General features: G+C 39.9%; 1 protein-coding gene across 2 annotated transcripts in view; it reads left to right on the plus strand.

Annotated features, from left to right (window-relative positions):
* plpp4 (phospholipid phosphatase 4) overlaps window positions 1–10,120 on the plus strand; it is a 40,573-nt gene extending 30,453 nt beyond the window's left edge. For both annotated transcript variants that reach the window (XM_035663749.1, XM_035663750.1), the window contains exons 6-7: window positions 7,678–7,848; window positions 9,456–10,120. In XM_035663749.1, the coding sequence (XP_035519642.1) occupies window positions 7,678–7,848; window positions 9,456–9,664 (380 nt within the window). In that variant the 3' untranslated portion in view covers window positions 9,665–10,120. The remainder of the gene's footprint in view (window positions 1–7,677; window positions 7,849–9,455) is intronic.
* Window positions 10,121–11,591: the final 1,471 nt, after the last annotated feature.

Here is an 11,591-nt window from a genome sequence, read left to right on the forward strand (position 1 = left end):
GAGCTATCACTCAATTTTGCTTATGGTTTTGGTTGATTGAGTCAATCATATTCAATCTTCCTCACCTGGTGTACTGATGAGTGTTGAACACCTGCTGTTTCAGCTTTATCTGACTTCCTGCTGTGTTCAGCTGTGCAGACCAGTGTGGGACACCAGACAATATTACTACCATATTGCTTTTCAAGCTGTTTTCACTTCAGCAGCATGCTAAATAATTCACATGTTTTTTCTGTTGTCCAGCAGATGAATGTTCAGTGGTATGCATGGAGGGTTTGCTCTGGGCCACATAGATGTTGACCTCAGCATTATATGGTGCATCAGGCACGTAAAGACTGCTTTTAAGAAGATACATCTACATCATATCACTTAATTACCTTGTTGCCATTGAACATAAAACACACTTATGACGGTATGGCTTTGAAGTTTCTTTATTTCACCACCAGTAAAATGCTTACATTGGAAATACATGGAACCTTCTGCTATCTATGATGCAAAATTACATCTATATATATATATATATATATATCTTCCAGTGAGCCCAAACTGTGGCTAGCTTAATATGTATGTTGTTCAAAATTCTTAATACATTTCCACTCTAGCTGCACATTATACAACACATAAATAAGCAAAAGTTCCATTTAAAACAAGCATTTCATTATGAGTAGTTGAAATGACAGGAAAAGCCTTGGAGCTATGAACATCTTGAACTCCTATATAGTTTTGTATTGCATATTCTCTTCAAACTGAAAATCTTACATGTAAATCAGGAAGATGTATTCTTGAGAGGTGGATGTGTGTGCAAGAAACAAAATGCTTGTGAAATGGTTTGTGAATGCGTTTAATTGCCATCCTGCTGTGAGGGTGACTGCCTTAAACTACTCTATAAAAGACTTCAAATCAAATCAAATGGAATTAATTGGTCTTTGTGTGTCACAATCACACGGCAAGATACCATAATGGATAAGATGGCGTAGATGGTAAAATTTCTTTTTGATGTTAAAGACAGCTGTAATTTCATGGTCCAGTCTGATTTCAAATTGATGTTTTGGCACAATATTAAAGTTGCATACTTACAGCTTCTCACATACCTGCTTTAAAAAAGGAATGCTTTGAAGTGTTGGTTGTGTCCCATTAGAAATGGCAGAGAGGGACATTGCTCTGTAATTCACTGCAGCACTGTGTATGGATTACATTCATCTGCGCGACAGCTCTAATAGCCTTATGTTGTTGCACTGTGAGCGAGAAAGTGATTGAGAGAACCGTGCGACTGGGACACAGGGAGCACCCATAGGCCAGCACGTCTAGAGAGCAGAAGAAATCCAATTTCCTGTCTGTGTCCCTTTTCAACAGGACAACGCCTGTTGGACCATGCATAAGTTACAGAGCTTTTACCCAGACAAATGTGGCAATGGACAGGGAATAAGGCCAGACAAATGGCAAGAGTGAATATAGCTGTATACAAAGTGGCATCTGGACGTAACACAACATCATTTCTGGCTTGTATGAAGCTTGAGACATGGACTATAGGTAAAATAAACAGTTTTGCATTCAGAGACTCTTGCCTCTTCCAAAAGGATGCTAGATAATCTGCATGGTAAAAATAAAAACAAAACTAATCCATCAGAATCAGTCCGGACAAAAAATATAAATATACACTAGGCTTCAGTGTTTGATGACAGCTATTTTTTAAAGCACGCAAACTATTATTGCATTTCAAAGTTTTTAAAGCCGCTCGGGTTCTCTGTGATTTGATTTACTTTCTTCACCTCAAAGCAAAGTAACAGGGTAACAGAAATCGGAGGAGACAGGTCCCAGAAAGAGGAAAACAAACAGATAAATACAAACTCCCCTGAACCCACGGCACCAAAATACACAGCGGTAAAGCAAGCAGACCCTAAAGCATTAGCTATAAATTGTCTTCTTCTTATTCATATTCATCTCACCATCTCCCCTTGTGCATATTAAGCCATTAGATATGATCAATTAATATGCACTTTTAAAAGATAATGAATCCTGTGAGACGGGCCTAATCACATTTTTGGATCTCTACATTGCTTCTTACACACAACTAAATTAACCATAGCTTGTAATGTCCATCATATTAGTTCAGTTAGGGAGAGAATTACACCTCTGCAAAATGTGCTCTAAACTATAATAAACGATAAACTTTATTTATATAGCACTTTCCTTAACAAGGTTACAAAGTGCTATACAGACTAAACAAGAGGTAAAAACAAGTGGCAAAAATAAAGACAAAAGGATCCTAAAACACAAAACAATGAAGTAATAAAAAAATGTTAAAAATGTGAAAAGGCAAGTGATTAAACCTGGCAACATTACATTTTCATAACCACTTTTCCATAAAAGAGAGGAAGTAAGAAAGGAATTTAAAAGATGATAATGTTTAAGCTTGCCAAATTTCAATAGGTAGAGCGTTCCACACTCTGGGGGATCTAACACATCAGTTTCAATCTAAAAGCACCAGGACTGAGCAGTCCCCTCTACCTGCTGTGCATCATCATCATTTTGTTTAAAACACATTGAAAAATTACCCTCATTCACAATGGTGGCGAGGTACAAACGAATAAGAGCAGATAAACTAAAAAAATCAGAGAAGCTAGGACAAGAATTCATGTTGAAAATAAGGTGAAAATGTAACAAAGGTAAAAGTGCAACTATCAGTTAATTAAAAGTAGGTCATTAGAGCCCTTCGCAAGGGCCCTCTCTGTGCTGCCGAGCTCTGAAGCCCAACTAGAAAGTATTAAAAATGTTATTATTGTTCATAAAAGTGATTAATTGAGTTGAAATTACTTTCTCCCTTGGATAGAAATGATCATTTAGAAATCGGTGGGTAATTACTGAGTAACAGGATATTCAGATTAGGTTTTTCAGAAGTGGTTGAATAACTGTAATTTATTTTTATTTTTATGTAAGTGCTCTCATATGTTTACTATAACTCACTCAGGCACACTTCAGTCCACCTGGAGAGTCCGAAGAGGTTGACGAACAGCTTGTGTAGGAGTGCAGCAGCAATTATACAGTGCTAATAATGAGTTACTGTTGGGCTTTTGTATATTAATGAATGGAGTAAATTCAGTGCCTAAGTGGTTGGTTAATATGCATTGCTTCTGACAAGAGGCAGAGGGGTGTCACTGGTCCCTGCAGGGGCCAAAGGTTAAAACAAATGAGAGAGAAGGGAGATAGCTGGGAGATGGAAAAGAAAACTGCCACTATGCCTCTGTTTGTGGTCAGTTAGTGTAATGATAGATAACAGACATAAAGGGAGAAAGGTAAAGAGACTGATATTACCAAAATCTTTGCAGAGGCTTTGACTAGAATGTGACTCCACTCTTTAAATTTATACCCAATCCATGAAGTTTGAACGAACACTTATCTACTTTAAAATGTGTCCTCAATGGGTTCACAATGCTAATTTACCGTGGCTTCCTTTTTTACCTTACAGACTGTGGTACCACCCGTTCTTTCTTGCTTCATACCTCATCTCATTTAGAAGTCTTTGTATTAGGTCTGCCCCATTCTTGCCAACCAACCACCACCCCCACCATACTCTCATACAAAATGAAATCATACAGTGCTCAGATAGACACTGCCACAGTCGAAAAATGACAGAATGGAGTGCAACTCACTTCGAATGCCAAAATGCTTTCTACCATTTCTCTATTCTTGAGAGTTGTGTTGACAGAAACTACTGTCCCTCAAAGTACCGTACAATGCACAATGGTGCTTTAAATAAATGCTAAGGCCAGCATGCTGACATACTCCCAATGATAATGCTAACGCGCTGATGTTAAACAGGCATAATGTTTACCATGTTAATTCTTTTGAATTAAGTGTTTTAGCATGCTAACATTTGCTAATTATTAGCAGCACAAAGTAGCTCTGGATGTTGGGAATGGTATTTGTTCAGCTGTTGAGATATAAACTGGATTTGGGTGCCGGAATGTTAGTTGGATATAAGATTAGTATAAAATAGCAGCAGATTATGTCCATTTAAATTTGTCATGCTTAAATTGACATCCATCTTCGTTTTTTAACCAGCCATGTTTTCCAAACCTTTGTCACCAGAAAATCTCAGTTCGGCCGTGCTTACAGAAATCCCTTTTGCTTTTAAAAAGTGCATTTAGACATGGTTCTTCTTTTCCTGCAACCTCTGAACAAACACTGTGCTTGTTTAAAGATGAAAAAAACAATCACACTGCACTCATCAGTCTCATTAGACATCTTTGTTTTGTCTCAAGGGAATTACTCTTCAAGGCTTTTTAAATGCATGAAGTGGATTCATTACGAGGATGTTTTTCCATTTGTTGGCCTCCTCTCTGTCCTCTGGCCTTTCGGGGACTCCTGCTGCCTCTTGGGGAGCATCCTTCAGTGGTTATTAGCGCACCTAGCATTCATTGTATCACCCTGCCGCTGCACGTATATTGGCTCAGTTAATTATGCCAATTTTACATGCGTGTGAGTGACACCTACTTGCTGTCCCCACTCATGTATTATGCATATCACCAAAGCATTTTTACTAGTATAATCCTCAAGATGTTTATTCACTGTGTGTGCAAACATATTGTTTGTATGCAGTATGGAAATAAAACATGCACATTTACTGCTACAATTAACCATTTTTCCTTTCAAATTCAAATGCACTTGCAGTTGCTTCGTTTTATTTGCAAATCTCTTCATATTTTTGTTACAATTCTAAAACAGCCTACAGAATATTGTATACAGTTACTTTTCTGTCTTAATTACCACCTATATTGCCATAAAAGTCCTACACTCAGAAAAATGTACACACAAGAAATCAACAATGCCTAATAACAAAAAAAAAACTAGTTTCTAACTGAAGCAGCAGATACAGTCTGAGACATATACAACTATTTTTAAGCTTTTGTCTTTACTGTTTCTATGGTTTCCTCCAGTCCAAAGACAAACAAATTAGGGGGATTGTACTGTAGATTTCAAAATGGTCTACCTTGAAACTGGGACTGTGGGTGAATAAATGTGTTCACCCTCTCAGGGTTGGGTGACCTGTCCACAGCTTTCCTCTCAAAGCATGCTTGGATAAGTTCCAGCCCTCATTACTCTGAATGAATAATGATAACATGTAGCAATAAACTAGAGTCCCTGCTGGATTCCTCACAAGGAATGGAATTTGGGAGATGAATTTGATTAACAATACTGAACAAGAGAAGAAACAAAGAAAACCATAATAAGCAATGCATTGATATGTATTTATGTCTTTGTTATAGAATTTCAGTTAATCGGTGGATCAACTCAAGCTAAACCGTAAGACGGGGGACCAGGTGTTTTGGAGAGAGGGGATTGTGTTATGTAAAACTGCTGTGAGTTTTCAGAAGTTGAAATGTTCAGTCAGCACACTGAGTCACTGTTTCATGGATAATTTAGTTCTGTCTATCCAAATGACTAATGTAATCATCTTAGCTTTGGTTTAAGCTATTAAAATGAATGGTGTGAGCTGCCGTGTGATTGGAAATGCGCGGAGGTCGTCCAGAAGTGAGATGGATGGGCATTGAGGGATGCTGAGGCTGAGGATCTCAAATGGCTTGTTCATGACCTCCGGGCAGAAGGACTGGACTGATGAACTGAGCCAGAAAGAGTGTTGTTTTATGTTAAACCCACGTGGCACAGTTTGTGGGTGGTGATGATGAGTAGGGATTTTATATACCACGGGGTGTCAATTAATTCTTTAGCATATTTCATATTTTCCCTGCTCTTCATATGGATGTATTTAACTAGCTGAATTCATTAACTTGATTATTCCAGACCTTGGTGGAATCAGTTTCCAAAGGGCTATTAACAACTGGTCCACTTTAAAGTTTAAGCGATTTAACAGAATCCACTGGCCATCATTCTTGCAACCTAAACCACCATAAGGTCTCCAGTAGGTGAGGTTGTATCAGCACCAAAGGGGCCCATACAGTCAGCATTATGAGTTTTCCATATGGGTTCCATTTGATTAATGTCAGATGTATCTTGTTCTAGGCCGGCCAACTGTACAGATGTCATTTAGAGATGTTGGTGTACTGTTTTTATCCACTTTTACTGTTTTGGCTCCGTGGAGGGTCTGACATTTTTGGTTTTAAGTGAAATAAAATTATTGGATGCTTTATACAAATTCAAGGTCCCTGGAGGATAAATCATAATTCATTGTCATCAGATCAAAATTAAAATGTTGCAAAACCTTGGTTTATGAACAAATACCTGCAATACAAATAGAAATGTTTACATGTATCCTCCCAGAAGCATAATTCCTGGATTTCTGGAGCCCCCACTTTTTCAAGCCTATGTCCATGAGTTGCCCATGTTGCCCACATTTTACCCACATGAGCTACATGAATGTGTTGGCTGGGGAGAAACAACAAGAAAATCTACAGTACACCATACATACCTTTCTGGACTTTAGCCAAAACCCCATATTAGATTCAGTCCTGCTAATGTGTTATCAGATATCAGAGTCAATTTTAAAGTAGAATGCAATCAAGCAAAGTACATTACATCCATCATTTTCAGTTAATTCCATAACCATTTAAAAAAAATAAAAAACCAATATCAGCCTATACCAGCCATCCAATATTTTGGTCTAAATTGCCTAATGGAAAACGCTGAGTTCTTAATAGAGCCAGCTCCTTCTCCCTGACAGCAGGACAGCTACTGAGACGACTTTCTCTGCCATTTCTTCCCATCATCCTTCCTCTCTCTCTCTCTACAGGCTACACACGTGTCCTGGTGTCCTTAGTGTTCTTGGCCAGTTTGTGGGTTGAGTGACAAATGGGCAGCTGATGGGTGCTGATGGGTGCTGTTTGGCCCGCTGCAGCAGTAAACTAATGACCCTGTCTCAGCACCACCTTTTACGGCTCCATCACACAACCTTTAATTCATACAATTAGACCTCCGCTGTTTCTCTTTCACTAACCACCATCGTCTAAGACACAGACCCCCTTCAGCACAACATGGCCAGCAGCTAGGTTACATTCATTTATCATACAGGGCTTTAGCTTTCACTGTGACCTCAGGCTCCCAGGTCTCCTGTGCAGAGGAGCTGCTGGATAATATTAATATTGTGAATCAACTATGTATTCATGTATCAGCTTTATACTAATCTTGACATGTGGTGTGCTTTGGGACTAACATACTCTTCTCTCTTATCTTGGTTAGGCAGTGTTTGCATAGAAACATCATTAAGAACCTAATTTTGTACTGTGTATTGGTTCAGGGATGCACACTGATGCTACATAAAGCAGTATGCAAGAGTATACACATTACTAAATAATTCTCCTTCAGTGTGTGGGTTGTGCTTAGTACAGCTGTGTGGATCTGGTGGTCTGTTTGCTTTCGCCTGCTCTCAGGCACCTTTTACGCACAGTGATTTAGCATGGAGGTATTTGCCTAACAGACTGTTATATCCCCCATTGGGTTTACCTGTGAGTGGGTGGCAGTGGACAAGCTGCAAATCTCCCATCTATTTTCTTCATCATGGTTTTCTGTCAGGAATGTTTTGTTATCACACTGCAGTTGTCCACTCCATTGTTGATTGTATTTTTTGCTCTGTCACCTGTTGCACACTGAATGCTGTATATAATGTTCAATTTTGACCTGCCTTCTTTGTTTTTCTTTTTGTCTGACCACTTCTCTGCCTGCTAGTTGCATTCTCCGGTCTTGGCTTCACCTCCTTCTACCTGGCAGGAAAGCTGCAGTGTTTTACGGATCAGGGTCGAGGGCGTAGCTGGCGCCTCTGTGCCATGGTGCTGCCTCTCTACAGCGCTATGATGATTGCATTGTCCCGGACCTGCGACTACAAACACCACTGGCAAGGTCCAACTAACAGCTCAGACACAGGACACATGAAAATTAATTTCCTGCATCAATCAAAATTGCTGTCAAATAAATGTTGTGACATCCTAACTTACATCAAATTTGCTTGTGTCAGCCTGAGAAGGATTGCTGTGCAGAAGTCTGTTTCAATCACACCTGCCTCAAGGCAGGTTTATAATTATTATACAGATCATTTATGAGGCAAACTCGGGGTAATGATTATTTCAAACAGCTGTACTGCTGTAATCACATTTTTAACTTAATCAGCATCACTGACAAATCAAGTCTAAAAAACATAAGAATGTACAGAAAATCAGGCTGAGCAGCTTACTTATTTGCCTAACGGACTGAAAATTTTGTCTTATAAGGCTGTTTTCTGTCAGCTATAGCATAATGCCTCCGGTGACAGTGAGCTAGCATTTAATTCAGCAGCCTGGAAAGAAAATTATAATTACAAGCTTCAGTTTTTCATATCTGTTCTAAAAGAACTGGATGGAGACTTGGAGGGACAGAAGGGAGGGAATGCATATGTGGGAGGGGTGTGGGAGTGAATATGTGGTAATATGTTGACAGCTCTGTCATATGGTGTTAATTAGTTTTAGAGAGCCATATGTTCCTGGGGAGTAGGGCAACTAAAAACAGACAAGTCTTTTAACAACCAGGATTTATTTACATCAAAAGTACAACATACAGTGGTTACAGGCAAGCTGGCTACTTTATAATAGTATTTCTTAGCTCTACACACCTTTTTTCTCATCCCTCTCCCCAGCAGACTATGAGTAAGCAGCAATGGTGCAGCCCATTAAACTTGAGGGGCCCCAAACTGCACTCAGTGTAAACACAAGCTGGGAGCCCCCATTAGCCTGGCTGCTGAGCCATGTTTGATGGATACTTATATTCCTCACCATCCCTTTGCACTTTGGAGGTGCGCTCTGTCCTCGAGGAGGAAAGGCTGGGCATCCAATCACTGTCTCAATGAGGCCACCAAACTAATATATTGCATCAAGTCACAGTCTATTAAATTCAGTTGACAGGAGTTGATGAAACATTCACAGAGTAAGCTCATGCATTGTGTAGTTTCTGAATGGTCAAAATCGATGTTGTATTATATTTCATCTCGCCCAGAAGGAGAAAATAAAGAGAATTTGGTGAGACCTATGGAGAAATATAATTTTGATATTATGGAAACCTCTACCTCAACTGCTCTAGCCACCAGCTGGCCATGTCATTTTGATCTATACCCGGCAATATAGGCTTAATAATCACCATGGCAGTGTGATATTGTATGATGTATTATAGCTTAAAGGGGACCAGGTATAATACGAAACTGCTCAGCATAGATGACAAAGTGACAGAGACAGCCTGTCCAGAGGCAAGTGAGCCCAGTGCTCAGTAGAACAGATTCATCGCTTTGCCTTTCAGTTTACTTTCATCACCCTCTAAACTAGCCAGGCATGATGAATGCTCACTGCAACACTATTGCACATACAGTGATGCCTAATTAATTGTGCTGATTGTAAGAACAGGTGTTATTTTTCTTCCTCCACATAGGTTAAAATTAACTAAGATGCATACCTTAAAATATATGTGTTTTTGTGACGTTGCAGACGCCTTTGTTGGAGGAGTGATCGGGTTGCTCTTTGCGTACATCTGCTACCGCCAGCACTACCCACCATTTCTGCACATGGACTGCCACCTGCCTTATGCCAGTCTGGCTGCTGCCGCCCACGCGCCCTCGCATCCAGAGGACGACCCGCAGCCCACTGACAATGCCACCACCCTTCCCCTGGAGGGCTTGACTGAAGGGCCAGTATGACTAGTGGCCACCACCGAGACTCCCCCCAACACCCTTACCAAGCCACCAAGCCAACCTCATTCCCAGTGACTGACTGCCACTTGTAAACATTCCAGTGGACAGAAATACACCTCGCCCATCTCCATACTTGTAGACCTCGTCTCGGTGACACCTACATTCTTTTGTGTTTGTTTGTTTTTTTCTATATCTGGTTCTTGCTCAGCAGCCGTGAAAGTCTATATTTAGATGTGATGTATGAGAGGAACCTATGAATATGGGACATCACCGCTGAGAGGGAAGAGAGAAAACATGTTCAAATCCTGAAAAAAACAAGTCTTACTAATGGGTGTGAAGAAAGATGAAAATATTGCCAGTTTTTGATGGAATTTTTTGCTTAATGACAAATGTGGTTGGCAGGTTGTTTTAGGGCTGCAGTGTATTTAATGATTGGGACAGCCAGCTGGGGGAGACCCACGAGAAATCCGATGAAATGTCACAGCAATCAAACCATTAAATCATACCAGTAAACTATTAGAATATTGTAGGTTATATGTCATTTGTTACTATGAATTATGGGATTTGATAGCAGCTAGTGCCAGATGTCCAACAGCTTTCTGTCTGTTACAGTTTTCAGATTCAGAAGGCACCAATTTGTTGGTTAAAAAAACTCAAGGACTTGGGGCACAGCTCTCAATTCATACCTCCTCACTTTTAATAATTTCTGGTTGTCCATAGGATACACTCTTGGAGAAAAAGCACTGATCCATGCCAATAAAATGACAATATTCAGTGTTCCCCAAACTCTTCCACATTCACCCGATTTTTATTATTCCATTTCTCCCTATTCTCTTGGGCTTGTCTAATTTTCCAGTGCAATCCTGCATATCAGCCTTTCCCCATTCCTCTTCCTCTCCCTGTCACCATCCAACTTTATTTTTCACAAGCCCTGCATTTAACACGTTCCCACGAGGTTGCACAGGGACACGAACCCAAACTGTAGCTCAATGAGTGCAATCAATAACGGGCAGGTGGGAATGGCGTGGTGGAAGTGTGTCTGGACAGGCACAAACTCTAATCTGATCCTGCATTAATCCTCATTAAGGGAGGTCAGCCACTGCTGCTTATGAGCACATTAGGACTATATGAGGTGCCCCACGGACTGCCCAAGCATTGAAAAATGGCTTTCAGCCCACTGCGGTCCCACAAATAGACAATCTAGCATTCAGAAGATGACAGGCCTAAACTCTGGACAGCGATTTTGATGTATTATTCATCCATTAAGGTTCCATTAAATATGAATATTTCCAGACTTAATTTAGAGAAAGCATGTTCAAACAAAGAGTACACCAAAGTTTGTAGCTTTTTTTCTGCTTGGGTTGTATGCACACTGTTATGCTTTATTAACAGAGATGACACATAGCCAGATTACAGCGTCCCTAACATCAACAAAGCAATTTGTAGCCCCTTACAAGTTTTGTTAGAAATTATGTATAATTTTGTTGCCTCGGTTACTGTGTCTTTTTTGCCATTGCTGTGACATTAATGGGAAGGTGCAATCTCAGTTTACCTCTTACCCAACACAGCTACATAGAAAGGCATGGTTTGCACAGAAAGGGGTGAAAAAACAAGAGACAGCACATCAAAACAGAGTGACATAAAATGAACAGCAAGCCAAATGTACAAGGTTATTTTGTAATTGTATTATCTTGTCAGAATGTTAGTTAAGCCTATTTGTGAATTTGTCCGTCTCCACTTACAAAAGACTACACGTTTCTGTGTAGAAAGTGACGGTTGAAACATCTGCACCTTCAACTGCTGTTTGCTTAATTATGGACACAATTTGGCCTCTTACACAGGAATAGACAAAGGAACTTTCTCTCTGTTTAAAATGATTTTAAACATCATTTCCTGAAATGAGCCACAATTCCATGACTAATGCAACCCATTG

Source organism: Morone saxatilis, unplaced genomic scaffold, assembly GCF_004916995.1.
Source record: "Morone saxatilis isolate NCDOM2014 unplaced genomic scaffold, NCSU_SB_2.0 Contig19, whole genome shotgun sequence".
NCBI lineage: Eukaryota > Metazoa > Chordata > Actinopteri > Moronidae > Morone > Morone saxatilis.